The sequence below is a fragment of the Lonchura striata genome, chromosome 13 (genome assembly GCF_046129695.1).
Source record: "Lonchura striata isolate bLonStr1 chromosome 13, bLonStr1.mat, whole genome shotgun sequence".
Taxonomy (NCBI): domain Eukaryota; kingdom Metazoa; phylum Chordata; class Aves; order Passeriformes; family Estrildidae; genus Lonchura; species Lonchura striata.
Window position 1 is genome coordinate 19,851,714 of NC_134615.1, and position 16,503 is coordinate 19,868,216.

At 37.8% G+C, this 16,503-nt stretch overlaps 1 protein-coding gene across 2 annotated transcripts in view; it reads left to right on the top strand.

The window, feature by feature from the left end:
• CDH13 (cadherin 13) overlaps positions 1-16,503 on the top strand; it is a 462,820-nt gene that overhangs the window by 185,395 nt on the left and 260,922 nt on the right. For both annotated transcript variants that reach the window (XM_077786380.1, XM_077786379.1), the window contains exon 4: positions 3,936-4,052. In XM_077786380.1, the coding sequence (XP_077642506.1) occupies positions 3,936-4,052 (117 nt within the window). The remainder of the gene's footprint in view (positions 1-3,935; positions 4,053-16,503) is intronic.

Consider the following 16,503-nt stretch of genomic DNA (forward strand, 5'->3'; position numbering starts at 1 on the left):
TTAGCCAAAATGCTGGAAAAATGAGGAGGCTGTGTTTGGTACTTTTTTATTGGGAACAGGAAATCAAACTTTATTGCCAGTGAATCAACTAAACTGCTAAACTATGGCTGAGCTGATTCCATGCCTAGAAGGAGAAATTAAGGAAGTCAAAAAGAGGGTGTAAAAGTTGGTTATGAAATGGTGGCAGTGAAGTAATAGTTGGATTCTGATCATAATCCACTGACCAGGAGAAGTATATTTCACTGCCCATGTGGAATACAGTGATCACAGATATGAAATTGTAGTTAAGCAGTAGAAATAACGAACCTGAGAGGATTTATCTCCTACCATTTTTGTTTAGAAAACCTATCAAAAACAATCCAAAATATTGAATTTTTGGTTTTTTAGGTAGTCATGTACTTATGGTATTATATCTATATTAAATTTTGCCTATGGATGGGTGTCTGTAGACAGACACTTTTATATTTCTGTATTTCATACGAGGCAGCACCTGTGGGAGAAGCAGATGTGACCACAGCCTATGGCTCTCTGGGTGCTGGTGGGACACACCCACCTGGGGCAGGCCAAAAATCCTCCTTTGGACTTGTAGCCTCTGTAGTTTTGATCAGCTGGTTCCAGCAAAGGTGATGGAGAACTCCTGTGTGGGTTCACTCTTGGCAAGGTCCAAAAGACTACTCCTGTGACAGTGCCAGCCTGATATTTTAAGAATGTCTGAAGCAAATTGCCAACTCTATCTGGAGTAATTTATATCCATTGTGAGCTGCTTCTCCAAGAAATTAAATAAGTGAATCCAGTAAGAACTATTATATATACAATATATCCATCCATGAATGAGGGTTACCAGTGCTCTAGCTGTTGAGTCAGGTGTTAAGTGCACATGTAATGTCAGACTCCTTGGCAGATTCCTTCTTTTACACTGACTGAGGAGAAAACCTGCAGTGGCAGCTGCTTGGCACTGAGCAAAATGTTTTCCCTTTTCCTTAGTTCTTTACAAATGTGGAAATCATGATAGCAACAGGCACCAGTCAATTATTCAATGTGTTGGTGAAGTACTCGTGGCCTTTTCTTCTCCTCTGCTTACCTGCATTCCCTAGTGCTGCTTTTGGCCACTCATTTAATCAGTCATTGCTGTTAGACACCAGGGGGTGATAAGAAAGAAATCATCACAAAGAAAACATTATTTAGAAAACCACAGTGAGATTTGAAGAATATGAAACACACTCGGAGAAGCACTTACATTTCTCTGCTTAATCTGCAGAACTTCCTTCTCCATGAAACAGAATAAATGTTTTAGAAACAAAAGACAATAATTCAATTTTTTTGGTTTTGTTCTGAAGTTCTGCTTAGAAATCTGGACTTAAAGGCCTTAAGTCTTACCACCCTACTGCTTTCCTTTAGAACTTCACTTCTTTGGATGAATGACTCATTGAATATAACTTGCATTTTTCTTCCATTTGAGAACCTCTGGGAAAGTGTAAGGATAACCTGTCATGGGTAAATGATGAGTTAACTGCTTATGGGTCTGTGGCTACCAGAATTGTGAGCCCTAGATGTTGAACGATCTGGAAATTGCTTTTCCTGTTCAAACTATCTCAGAAAGAAATGAGTCACATTCAAGGTCATGGATGGGACTCTGAGAAAAGTGATCTGGTGGAAGATATCCCTGCTTATTGCAGGTGGGACCAGATGGCTTTTAAAGGTCCCTTTCAACCCAAACCTTTCCATGACACAAAGATAAGTAATCTGAATGTCTTGTTCATTTGCAAAGACTCCAAGGTCTTTGTAAATGTACGAGATATTCAGATTTGTCTTGTTCACATCCCTACATCTCCCTGAGCTGAAGGAAACCCCAAGAGCAGGAGCAGGACTGGAAGGTGTGATCAGGTAAATGTTGCTGCTGCTGAGCTGAAGAACTGGGGTTTCCTTGTGTCCATCCTGGGAGTCACTCTTGCTCCTCAGGATCATCTCAGGCACGTGTCAGCCCCTCTGTGTTTACAGTGTGATTTTGAAAGCTTTACTGCTCTGTGCATTTGCCTTTGGACAGGATTCAGCTCTTTTCATTTGACACTTCAACTGTTCTTATCTTGAACATTCTCATGAAATTTTATTAAGAAAAACTCATGGGAGAGGAGTTGAAAGACAAAAACAGGGACCTGAGTGGCCTTCAGACTGAAAGATTAGAGAGAAATGGCAAAGCTTTTGGGAGAGCTCAGAGCTCTACCAGGGTGAGCCTCAAAATGTTATGTAAGTTGGCAACGTTGTGAGAAGGGATTCTCTGTGTGGCTCCCACTGCTCTTTGACTTATCATGACTAAAGCAAACTGGTGAAAACTTGAGTTTCCTTTGCTCCTGCTTGTTGTCAAATTTGAGAAATGTTGCTAAAGCCAGCAGAGGTAGGGCAGAATTTTGTGGTGAGAGGCTCGTTTGACAGGAGGCATTGCCGCAGGTGGAGGCAGGAGCAGCCTGTGGAGAGCTTGCCTGATGGATGCTGATTGTGCCACCAAAAAAACTCATTCAGCATTGAAGTTTTATAAAAACACAGCCTAGGGATGATGCTTTCACTGTGTAATGAAGAATCAGTTGTTAAAAAGAAAACAAACATGGTTTTGAGAATTGACTGAAAACTTTGGGGGTTGAATTTCTGCATTAAGAGAGCAAAGTGTTATCTGTAGGATAGAACTGTCTTACTGGAATTAGACATTTAATTCAGTGATTTTTTTTTTTTATAAAACTGCCATGACAACCCGGATGAAAAGCAGTGATTGAAATATTTTTCAGTTCCATGGTTCCCAATACACTGCAAATCTGGACTTTTTTGTTGTTGTTAGGTTTTTGGTCGGTTTGTTTTGTTTGGTTTCATTTGTTTGTTGGTGTTTGTTTGTTTTGTGGGTTTTTTTTTTTGTTGTCTTTTCTCTTCCAAAAAAAGAGGCTTGGATCAAGAGAGAGCTTTGGGAGATGGCGAAAGGCTTTTTTGACCTTGGTAGTGAGTGTGCTTGGAGAAGAGAGTTGCAGAGGTGTGGGAGGGAGCAAAGGAAGGAGCGCGGTCTCTGGGAAGCTGCAGCTCCTGCAGGGAGAGCACTGAGCAGATCAGAGAGCAGAAGGGAAGAGAAAGGAGAGGAAAGGTGTGGTGGGCAGAGATTTCCAGGGCCCAGAGGCCACTCTGGAGAGTTCACTGTAGCTCAGAACGTGCTGAACTGCCTGGAGCTCTGACAGAAAGAAAGGCTCCAGAAAATGCAGCAGAAAAGCAGTCCGATGTACAAACAACTTTTATTTTTGCTCTTTCTGACAGCATAACATGAAGCTTTCTCTAAGAGAAAGCAAACCCCAACACAAAACATCCAACACAAACAGCTTACTAGCTCATATTTTAAGTTACACCTGGACTTTAGTGTCTAATTTGAAGCTATAAGCTTTTGGTGTTGATTGAATGTTCATTATCTGCAGACTGTGTTTGCAAATTCACTTTGTTCTGTTTGATTGAAAGCCTGGGCTGTGAAGTGACTGAGTGTAGATGATGTCTATCCTCATCTGTGTCTTTTGAGATACCATCATACATACCTTTAGAAAAGATTCTCTACAAACATTTGAAGTGTGGCTTTTTACTGCTCTTGTGCAAGTATTTGAGGTAAATCAGACTTTGCTAAAGGCTTATGATTTAACCAGCTATCAGTTTAGGATTACAGACACACCTGCTTAGGTTTTGTAACTTGTTTACACGAGTACAAAATTAATATTGGCTGTCTACTGCCACTGAAAAAAGCACAGTAACCTGAAAGCTGAAATCCATGTTTTGATATGTTATCACTAATTGCTGGAAAATATAAAATACTAAACTGAGAATCTGGTATTTCATGGTAATTTTGCCTCAAGGTACAGGGAAAGGGAATAACAACTGTATATCTGGAAGTTTTACTAATTGGTCTTTTTCTTTTTTAGGAAATCATAAAACTAGAAGGCAACCTTGGAATTCCAAGACAAAAAAGGGCTATTTTGGCAACTCCAATATTAATTCCTGAGAATCAAAGACCTCCATTCCCCAAAATAGCTGGCAAGGTAAGTCAACAAAACTGGATCAAATGTTGCTATTAAGAAATTTATCTATTACTCTTATAGTTTTGCAGTGCCTATCACATTGGTAGTTCCAGATTTCTTCCTACCTCTTCCATCCCTTCTGTTTGTGAACATTGAATTTTTTGATCTCAGGCAGCTGAGTCTCTCTGTAGAAGTTCCTTCATTAAGAATTTTATATGGGGAGTTTCAGATTGGAGTTCTGGGCTCCTCAGGCAGCACAAGGAGACAAACCAGGCCCTGTTTGTACTGCAATGTTTTCCTGGCATCTTCTCATCCTGATTTTTTCCTCTTCCTGAAGGGCTTATTGGGGATCACAAGTGCCTTGGAGGATGTACAAAGATAGAAATGTGAGAGCGCCCTGAGAAACGTGTCCTCAACTAATGTTTAAATTATAGGTATTGCAAATGATCAGCACCTTGAAATACTTGGAGCTGTCATAATTTTTATGGGTTTTTTTCAGCATAACTCCAATTTAGGTATCCAGATGATTAATTTGGCTGGAGTATATTGCAAACAAAGAGATTATGCATGTGTCAGAGGCGACAAAACTTTAGAGGTATTTAAGATAATGGAATGACATATTCTAGGTCAACTGTGGTAATTTGCAACTGAATGCTGAACAAAGCATAAACAAAAAGGTTTGGAGTTTCAGACATACTGAAGGTAGGGAAGAAATTCAGTCAAAATCAATGCTGAAAAGAAAAGCAGTTATTTCAGTTCTTTTTGACTTGTGACAGATCTTCATAAGATGGGCTGTGAGGTCTTGCTAAGTACAATGAATGTCTGGACTAACGCAGGGTATGGGTTCCTGTAACTGTTTCAGATCCTGCACAAGCTGGAGAAAAAGTTACTCATCTCCTTCCCTTAAATTTAGGTACTTGTCATCAACTTTCCATAGCTTCATGAATTTTTAAAAAATTCACTTAGCTGGCCACTTCTGTAAGGTGTGAGGAGCACATTTATTCCCTCTTCCAATATATTTTGGGGCTCATCTCTTCAGAAGCCTCTCAGGGCAGCACATGGACTGATGGATCACAGCTCCTGCTGGGCTTTGGTGTTTCCTGAACCTCAGGAAAAAAACTCTTTGCCATCTCTGCTCTGCTGTAATCCCTGCAGAGGGACACTGCAGATTAGCTGTGGTTTCTATGGTGTTTTGGGGAAGAGGCAAAACATCCGGAGAATGAGTAATTTGAATGTTATAACAGGGTTTCAAAAATGAGAAGGAGCATGAAGCTTTCCTGACTGCACGGGATGGATGCCAGTGATAATTTCAGATATGACTTGTTCTGTGAGGAGCCACCATGTGAGCCTGTCTGGGTGTTCACATGGAAATCAAGTTTCCAGTGTGATATTTTCCTTTTCTTTCTTACTCTCCTTTCCTGTCCCTTCTTTTCCCCTACTTTAGCAAATTACCAGTGTGGTTTATTAATTTGTTCTGATTTCCTCTTGCTCTCCACCCCATGCTGTGCTGGCTGGAATTGCACAAAGTTTTTTGGAAGTGATTGCAGCAACCAACAGGTGAAATGTTGATTAGCACTTAGTGGGGAGCAGGGCAGATGTGTGGAAAGAGGAGAACAGGGGGAGAACTATTAATTGAGTTTTATTTCACAGTTAGGAAACACACCATAAAAGGAAAAAAAGAAATAGGAATTTTAGAGGACTTCCTTCATGAATTTTTCTTATATGCATATCAGGAAGGAGATACTGCACTGGACAAGTGAAAAGAGTGTTTTGTTCAAATTAATTACAAAAATTCCAATTAGCATTTATTTTAACAAGGAAGTACATATGTCAAGCCTGTTCTCTGTGCTGTTAGTGGCTTTCCAGCATCCCCACTCAGGAATTGGATTATTGCCTTGTCATTTCCACACCCTTCACTAGGGTAGCTCTTAATTAAATAACTATCCTAGGCATGCTGTGTTTGTAGGTGGAGAAGTATCACCTTTTAGCAGGATTTAAGGTTTTGCATATGATGCTTCGTGCCTGAGGGAGAACACTGAGATTAAAACATTTTAATACAACCTTGGTAATGTGGGTCTTTGTCACCAGATGGCCCAGGCTACAGCCCTTGACTGTTATTGATGTGTTTTGTTTAGCTCTTGCTGATAGAGCACTGGGATATGATATTCAATTTTTAATCTCTCTCCATATGCTGCTTTTCTGGTTTATTTGTCCACATGAAGTCAAATGAAATACAAAACAGTGGGATGCAGGATTATTTTGTTCTTCCACTGGCAGGTTATTGTCCACTACACCATGGAAATGTTTTCTAATACTAACTTAGAGTGATGGTTCTGTGCACCTACAAAACAATGACACACTTTAACTGATGATGGAGCTTTTTGAAGTTTAATCCTCACAGTAATGCAGACCCCAAGGAGCACAAAGGGAATTGTGGAGATGCTCAACAAGTCTCAGATCTTTTTCCACACATCAGAAGAGAAAGACACCTGCAAAGTGAGACTGTGTTTATCCAGGCTCAGAGAATTTGCTCTTCATGTTACTGATGGACAAATGGTGAATCAAGAATTCAATTCTTCAGTTTAAAGGAGTTGTCCTGCATAAGAATGAGTATTGCAATTGTTGGCAGGTAAAATCTGGAAGCCATGAGTGGCCTGGTGAAAATTGGCAGGACATTTTATGCTTAGTGAAGGGCAGAACACAAAGAGAGGTAACAGGAGTCTTTGCAGGAAATTATTGAATAAATCAAAACCAAAACTTTTTTTTTTCCCATAAGAATTTTTTTTTTTTTTTTTTTTTTTAGTATGTTTTGTCTTTTGGAGTGGGAGTGGGGGTGGATGTGGCTCAGGTATTTTGGATCAGAAACTTTCTATATTTCCTACCCCTGATCTGGCTGTTAGTTGCACTTACATGGCAGGACTGACCCCAACAAAAGCTCAAGAGTAGAAGTGGTCCAGGTTTGCAAATAGGATAAAAATCTTTTAGATCTATGAGGAAGTGTTTTTTTTTTTTTTTTTTTCCTTCACTGAGATGTGAATTTAAGGCAAAGAGCAAATGCATCTTGTTTGTTAAAGCAGCAGTAGAAAAACACTTGAAGAAGGGAGGAAGCTGAAGAAAACTGCACGTAAAAAGCTGCTGGAAGCTGATATTTTTGAGTGGCTATACTATTTATATACGATAAATTGCATGCTTCACAGAGAGAATTGTCATGGAGTAAAGAAGCAGCTGTAAAAAATGTCAAACTTCAGGCAAAAAACTGAAGTGTCAAGAGATGATCATGATCTCTCAGCCTGGGAACAGAACCTAGAGAGAAGGTTTATGGGTTAGAGGAAGACATGAGAAACACAAGAGAGGAGCAACAGTGAAACAAAAGCTGAATGAAGGAATTTTTCGGTACCACTGGAAAATTAAGCAGAAAAATGAGAGGGAATCTAAAGAGAAGCAGAGGAGCAAAGGATCTGGCAAGGATGGGTGTCCAAGCCTGTGTGTGCTCACAGAGAAGGGAATGATGTGCAGAAACCTCAAAACATTTCAAAAACCATGAGAGAGATCTGTGTGACTGCTTGGTTGGAAAAGATTGAAAGTTGAATCCAAATTATTGGCCTGAATCTTTGTTTCAGTTACTAAAAATTATGTGGAAGCAAAAAAAATGCATTTCTCATTATGGAACTAGACATGGGGTCTACAGGAAACATTTGCTGGATTTTTAAGGATTTTTTTTTTAATATCCCATTGCTTGTTTTCAAATCATCAGCATGTCAAATGCAATGATTGTGCTGTGCCAGGGTATGGTCAGAAAATAGAATTTTGACTTGTCCAGAAGACAAGAATATTTTGGTGACTCCTGAAGTGGGTGAGGAACTTTTTCAGAGAGGAGAGGGAATTACAGAGACACAAGGAATTCTTGAATAAGTCTGATGGCTTATAAGGAGAACATTCTGCTAAAGTTCCATGTGGGAAAGGCATATCCACAGATGAGGCTATAGAAGCAAGAAGCAAACAAGGCAGAAAAGTGAAGAGGTGGAAAAGGGTGTTATTTATGAATAGCACTTAGGCAATAAATAAAGCTCTTTGAAATCCATCAAGAAACAAAGATTGGGTTTAGGAAAAAATCAAGTTATAGTCCAAGTATAGTAAGATTGGGTAGAAATATATATGAGCTCAATTTGTTCTGCCTAGCACAAGCATTTTCTGTAAATCCAGATGATTTAAGTGAAAGGAATACCCTGGTGTAATAACTAATGGATATAAATTCTGGCATAAGATTAAAAGAAAAGTTTCTAGTACCCAGAGAAGAGGAATTAATTTCCACCAGCAGTACTGAGGAGGGAACACAATATTTGATAAATATGTGATCACAGTTGCATAATACAGCTGCTTCTGATCCTGACAGAACAGACACCTCCAGTTTTCCTGCTGCTCTGGTGTTCCTGAAAATGTGGAAAACCCTGCTGAGCTGGGGCTGAATGGTGGCTGCAGGTGTCAGGCTGCAACATCTGATTAAATTCATGGCTTGCATGGAGGAATGGCACACTCCTGACCTTCAGGGAAAAACACCAACCTACCTCAGCAAAGAAAGAAATGACAGGAGCAGCACTTCATTAAATGAAAGGGCTTTCATTGCAAGTCCATGAATTATTAAGCTACAGCATATTAATTCTCAATAAAGGATATGTATTTGATGTCCTAACAAACTATTAAGTGAAAACAGCACTTCAGATTTGTCTCTTTTTCTGAATTTGTCTCTGAAGATGTCTCTTCAGCTCTCCCTTTTCTAAGAATACTGTCATTCACATAAACAATTCCAACAGAACACATTTGTTTTCTTTCAGCTAATAGAATTTTATTGGAAAAATTTGCTAAAATACACCTGTTTACTTAAGACTTTCGGAAGAATCACTCATGAGTTGCAAATGCCTTGGAAAACTGGAAAACAGTAATTTACCATTATTTTTCAGTGTTTGGTGTTGCTAATAAGAAGAAAAGAATTTTAAAACATTTGGGGAATACTTTCTAATCTTGTTACTATGGTTACAAGATTGTTGGAGATAAAGCAGTTATATGGCAATGATGGAATCGAATTTTCTGAACAATATTGATATATCCAGTACCTAATTTCCTGCTTCATAATAAATCATGTTAATGACCTAAAGGAAGGCAGCAAACAGAAGAGATTTTCTGCGCTAAAGCTGTTCAGCAAAATGTGCAACCGTTTAACTGCCACTGCTTGTGTTAACTTTGATTTCAGAAGTTGATAATTTTAAACTGTGCTGCAAAGGAAGGTAGAGCTGAGAAAAAACTCTGTCCCTATCAATAAATTGCCTATGGAAAGTAACTAAAATGAAATAAAACCGTGGTAAGTAATTTGTCATTGGCACAGTAAGTTAATTGTAGGCTCAAGTTTAAAATGTTTGGATAATTTTCAGACATAACAGCTATTTCATCTAATGAGTAGGGTTGGAGAATGTGAATAGTCATTCCCTAACCCCATTCTCTGTGGTTTCCATGGATCCAGACTGATTTTTTGTTACCTTTCATCTTTACAGTCTTCCAAAATGATCCTATATCCTGAGCTGACTGATGGGAAGTTGTTCACCATGACTTTCTGTCTTGTTTTAATTCAGTTTTTTGGAATACCCACTCAATCTATCCAGTTTCTAGAATCTATTTTCTTATTGAATGTATAGTTTTGAGCAAAAACTTGGTCTTTGCATTCTTAATAGGGCCAAATTTTAAGCTTAACAAGATGTAGAGCCTAATTCTGTAATCTTGAAATGGTAAAACAGGATATTTGGATCCAGGATTTCTGTTTGCTTAGTCCCTTTAATTTGTAATTTCTTCCTACAAATCTACTCAACGTAACACTTTATCTTAAGTGGGATGAGAGATGCAACAAACTTATCCACCTTTATTTAGCAGAGTGCTGTGTTAATATGTTACCAGTAAAAAATAAAAACTGCATGATATCAAAGTCAGGGGAGAGAACCACAGAGCTTCCTTTAAATCAATTAAGATATTTATTTGATAGCTGTGAACTGATTCACACTGCTTCAAACATGATTGTTTTCCTGTTCTGTTTCGAATAATTCCTCTGGTTTCTTGTTATACAGTCAATTGTTAGCAAGTTTATAATACAATATAAAGCAATATCCAAATGAATGACATTTTAGGAACAAAATTAACTTATCCCTGCCAATTTACAAACTAGATACTGTCATACTGTCAACTTTGGTGCTTTCATTAATGAAAGACTTTAATAAAGGCATTTTACAGGCTGGTCTGGCGACAAATTTGATATTACCAGCTGTGGCTTGTTAAAAGGGTATTAAGTAAAGATGGTTGGCAGAGCATTTCCAGAAGGAAAATTATATGTATTATATATGGCTCATCTGTAAGGTGGGGTAAATAGGTGTCACTCAGGGAACAACAGTAATTTTCTTCCTTCTCCCTAACTGCTGATTCTCTTCAGTGATTAACTGAAGAGAATTTTAACCTTTTTGTGCTTTGCCCTTGCTTTTATCATACATGGATGATTCCTGTTTTGTGGGGGGTTTTTTTGTTGTTGTTTTTTTTTTTCCCTTGCATTTTAGGGTGATGTACAGCAGCAGATCAATAGGGTGAATAAAGGAGTATGATGCTATTATCCATAATGACAGCTGTGTTTTAATTCAGGAAACATTTTCCCTTCTCATTGCCAAAACATCTGGTGCTCTTTTCCAGCTGCCCTCCAAAGGCACATTTTTTTAACCTCTCTGGTTTTTCATCTTTATCACTTACTGTGCAACCCTGTTGGCTGAATTGAGATATGGAATAAGTGAGGTATGGTCTATAGGGCAGAATCATGGAATGTTGAGGCTGGAAAAGATTTCTGGAATATCTAATTTTGAAGTTAATGTCACTCTTCTCTATTGGCCTATTTTCTTTCCAGTCAAATATATAAAAATGTAAATTATTTCATTTTAATCAATGTTCCACTGTTGACCTAAAACTTTCAATTGCAAAAGTCCCAGATATTAGGCAATTTCCTTTTGCTTGTGTTTGGAAAAGAAGAATTCAGTTTGACCACTCTACTTTCTCTAGATTGACTCACAAAGAGAAAAAACACTTTCTTCCACTGAAACTTTGCTTAAATAAAGAATTGAAGAAATGAGGAATTCAGAGAATTGTACTTTTTGGGATTAACCTGCTTTCCAAAGTTCTGTGTTTAACTTTGCAAGAGCATGGATTTTTGCTTTGGCCACAATGCTTCTTAAATTTTCTCAGGCTGTTTATGAAGTCATGGTGATTATTGTCATTTACATATTTGGGATTTAAACACAGGACTCATACCCTCCAGGCTGTATTTATATATACATAATTCACATATGTATATGCACACATTGCAGAGATGCACAGCAATAAATTACTACAGGTTTGTGCAACATCTCCAGACTTCCATCAACTCTTTTTGGTCAGTGCTCTTGACTTTGTAGGTGTTTTTCTCCCATTTTAATCTATCAATTGCTGCTGTGAACTCTTCTCACTGTCATTAGAAAATCTGCTTTTTCTATCCAAAAATGTCCCTTGCATTGCTGCTCTTCCACACTTTATTTCCTTGCCGTTTTTCCACCTGCCTCATATTCCTGAAGAACAGGTGGAAAACATGGGATAAATACTTTAAAAATTCTGTTTAAGGATTAAAGTGACTGTTAAAATATTGGCACAATTTTGCTGGGGTGTTATTTTAGTAATATTCTTTAGCTTGAGCTGCAGTTTAAGCTGAGTCTTTGTAAGCTTGAGCTCATCCCTCAGCACTGCCATGGAGCCTGGTAAGCACACCCAAAATAATTTCACTTTCCTGTATCCCTGCCTGACCCTAAGCATGTTGAAGCTGACAGAAATTCTCCCATCAAAGAGGGAAAGGAATTTTGATAAGGCCAACCCTCCTGGGAGATTGCAGTGGGAAAAAAGGACCCTTGGAGGAAGTGTGAGTTAAACTGATCATGTACATATCAAGTTATACTTTATTCAATATGTTTTTTAGGGAAAAATTTTTAAGTGCGCTTGGAAAATAGGATTTTCATCAAGGTTCAAACAGCTTCAGAAATTTTTCATTTCTACAAAGCATGGACAAAACTATTAAGCTTACATTTCCAATTGAGCTTGAGAATGGATTTGATAATAAGAATCTGTTCAACAATGAAGTCCAGAAATTGAAAGTAGTAGTGATCCCTATAATCCAATAACATGTGTCTTAATTTATTTTTTACTTATTAAAATTAAAAAAAAAAAAAAAAGCAGTGTAGATGTAGCTGAGCTTGGCTATAACTTGAATTCAGGGGCTATATTAAATTTAACAGAATTCATGTTCAAACCTGATTTACAATATATTACAAGTGTTTAATGAAATAGAAGTGATGAAAGCTGGTCTTCTACAAATAAAAATTCGCTGCAACAAACCCAGGTGCTCTTATCAATGATAGCATTCTAAGCACAATGACCCTGAATAATCCCCTCAGCACCACTGGGGTTATTTTCTGCCTCCTGATATTTCAAACTGGGTAAGAAGGAGCAAACCCTGGAGCTGCAGCTGACCTGACCAGGCAATGAATATACATGTGAAGATGGAAATTCTTCCTTCCTTTCTGTTTCTTCAGGTGCCAAAAGTTCTTTTCACTCTGCATTGCTCCAATTTTTGTGGAACATCTAAGAACTTCTCATGTTGGATGTTTTTTCATCAAATTTGGTCAAAACTAGCCAAAAGGCTTAAGTTGGATCAGTTAAATGTTATCTTTTTCAGGAGACCAGACTAAAGAATCAGATATTTAGCAAAACAGCCTTTCCTCAACAGATCCTTTTCTACTTGACAAAGAAGCCATTAAATGTTCCTGAAGAAGCTGTTGTAGGTTGGAATAATGAGTTGACACATGGAAAGAGCAAAGTCTGCAGTGGGCAACCTGCTAATTTTAGAAAAGAAACACAGCAAGGATCTGTATGAATTTCATACAACAAAATGGGCAATGCAGAAGAAGTGTGTAAATAGGAAAACATAAGGAATAAACTTCTTCCAGTATTACTGAGCTGTTGGGCAAACCTGAATTTCCTAAGGTCATTGGGACATGAAAATTAACTTGAATTAATAGAATTTATTATACATGGATTATTTTTTCAAACTCATATACTATCATTACTGCATTAAGTGGTTTTCTTATGAGAATCCTAATTGTTAATAAATCATATTATTTTTTCTTAAAAAAATTCCAACACAATAATGATACAATAATGATACAATAATGCTTTGGAAAAAAATTAGTGTAATTATCTTTTAATGAGAAATCTTATAAACTTCATATTGTTTCCTTTTGGGCATGACTGATGAAGGATGTTCTTTGTAATACTAGAAAGTCACTTTTGTAAATAACAGAAAATTGGTGGCATTTATTCCCCCAAGATTCTACAAAGATTGGTGGTTCCAAACTCTTCATCTGAGGAGATACAGATGTGGTTCAGAGTCACCTGCTGTGAGCTCAGGACATGCTGCTGCTGTTTGTACCCAGCAGCTCTTTTTCTCATGTACTAGAAAACAAGCTTTGACCACATTTTTCATGCTGAAAACTCCCATCCTGAACAGCCTTTTAATTCTGGGAACAAACGAAGCACATGTTCCCTGGTGATAACTTATGTGTATGCATAGGTGCTTATAATTTATGGAGATGGAGACAGGTACAATCCAGTCCAGTGCAGCAGAGCCAAGAACAAAAAATTAATTCTTCTTCACAGGCTTTTCAAAAGAACTATTTTCTAAAATTCTTATTGGACATCAGAGTTAATTAGATTTTCAGAATTAGACAGAAATTTTCCTATCAGTTCTTTAAATCAAAAACTAGAGGCAAAATACAGCCCAGCTGTCATTTTTTGTCCTTGATTCTCTCAAGGAGGGACTCCCCGTTGCTTGTGTAATGAACCATGGGGACCCTCATGCAGTAGCTTTCAAAGAAATTATTATGTTGAAGAGAGAGAGAAATTAGCTCATTGCACATAATTTAGGAACAGGGCCTGCCATTTGTTTCAGTCATGAATTTACAGTCAGGAGATTTTGAGTTTAATAGATTTGAGTGACAAATACCTGGCAAACAGTTCATGGAAACAGATTTACTTCTATTGGAGGTTCAAAAAGACTGTAAGAGGATCCTTCAAAATCCCCAAACTCCCTTAAAAGAGTGAAATTCCTGTCAAAGTGGAAGAGAAAAGTATAAACTACCCGTAAATATTTCAATTATTTTAGAAAGAAGGCAGGCTGTGCCACACTACTGATGTTCTCAGTGGAGGAAGGGGACAGGAGTATGACAGAGCATCTCAAAATGAAATGTCAAAATAAAAGGATTCAGACCAAAAGAGAAAAAAACCCCAATATTATAAAATAGGAAAGAACAAGTTTGTGGAGCCCAAACTGGGAATTAAATCCTGGCTGTGGTGCACAGCTACTGCTGCACCTTGGCTTCTCTGGATTGTGGGGTCACATCCTTCCCATTCTTGTTAAAAAGCTCCCTAAGAAGCCTTGAGAAATGTTAGGAATTACAGCTCACTGAATCCCATTCCTGCACCAGGCAGTCAGTGAAAGCCAAGATGCAGCAGCCACTGGAATAGATAAACTTGGGACTGTTCATGAAGTGAACAGTCAACATGGATCTCTTTAAGGCAAATCATATTTTCTAAATGCATTAAGATCTGTGGAGAAGCTGAAGGTGTAGATAAATCTGATCAATAAACCATGCTTGGGTTTCTCTACTGAGAGGAAATGCTTCCTTCTGCTAAAAATGATTGAACCATCAGTGTGGAAACAGATTTCCATAGGGAAGGTTTTGCCAATAAATATTTTCAAAGATTTATACAGTGATTTGTGTTTAACACAACAGAAATTATCTGGAAAAGGAGACGTTGCAGTGACAGAGTGCTCAGATCATCCAAAACGAGTCATGAGACTGACGAGTAATGGAAAGATTGGAGTGTTGCAGAGTGATTTTACAGTACTGAAGGTTAGAACTGGTTGACCACCTCTGCAGGGAGAATCCAGGGGCAGATGTATCCAGGAATGACCCCCAACCATCCCTCTGTAATTTTTGGTTCATCTTTGAATTATTTGTACTTCTCTTTGTAAGGAAAACACGCTGCAGAAACGTGTTAGGGTGGCTGCACAAATAGTTACTTTGCAGTTCTGTAATTCCACAAACCTTGGCTAAGCTCTTGTTCTTCTAAATACAATTTCTATCATTCAAATGTGTCTGGAAAGCAGAGAGAAGAGGTGAGGAATGTCTGACTCATTATTTGTCTTCAAATATTGCTTTATTATTTAAAGAGTCGTTCTGCATTTCAAAAGCATGTAGGCAATGGTAGAAACAAAAAGCTATTTCTGAAAGCAGTGAGATTTAAGTCACCAAGGCCCACATTTGCAGTGAATTTAGGTGTCTCATTCCCTTCATCACGATGCTGTGTGTAATCTGCAGTTAAAATGGAATTAAAGTTACTTCTTCTGGCACTTCTGATCATTTGTGCATCTCCAGTTCTCCAGCAAAGGAGATATTATAATGTCTATACAGGGCTTTAGTTTGGCTCCCTGCTGCTGTCCCCCCTGGGATGCTGGGCTGGCACATCCCTTGTTTGTCCTGAGCTGTCCCGCATGCAGGAATTGTCCTGGAGGTTGGGGTCATTTGAACTTGGGGTTTTTAACTGGGTGGTTTCAGGCTTCCACTCCAAGAGATTGCAGAAGGGCTAAATTTAGCAATTAAATTTCCTAATATAAATTTCTCCAGTGTTTATTTTTCTGTATGTTTAGTTTAATGTTGATGTACTGTGCTGTCAATTGAAAATCCCCAAGATAGGTCAAGGTGATAGATGTAGAGAAGCAGTCCAAATTGATGAGAGATCTATGTTCTTGCCCATTGATTTCTCTGGCTGAAATTGAAATTAATGATTTGCAGTTGAAATGACTTGACTATTCTTTCTAAGGATCAATTTCAAAGCCATCTCTGCTCTTCATATTAGCTGGGAAATCCTGGGACTGTTTTAAGATCTTTCTGTATTCTAAACACATTAAGTGTAACCATAGAAACATACATATTAAGGTGCTTTTAATTATTAATAATCTTGGTAGATGTTGCTAAATTATTTTTTTACCTCCACAATGGGTTGTTGATTAATTTGCATTTTAAAAAAGTTACTAATCACATTAAATATTTTTTTACTTCTATTTGAGAATTGTGATCATATGCCTGTAGCCTTAACTTGTGGTAAAAATTAAGCAACAGTACCTGATCCTGGGGAAACTAACTTGCTCCATTAATCTAAAGGTTCTTTTTGCCTCATTAATTATTGCTGCAGTTTTGCCTGCATTTCCCTTAAATTAGAAGAGAAAAAGACATTATTTTAAGTTTATTGCTGAATTCTTTGTGAGGATGGGTGTGCTCTTGTACCTTCTTTATAGTTGTCAGCATAT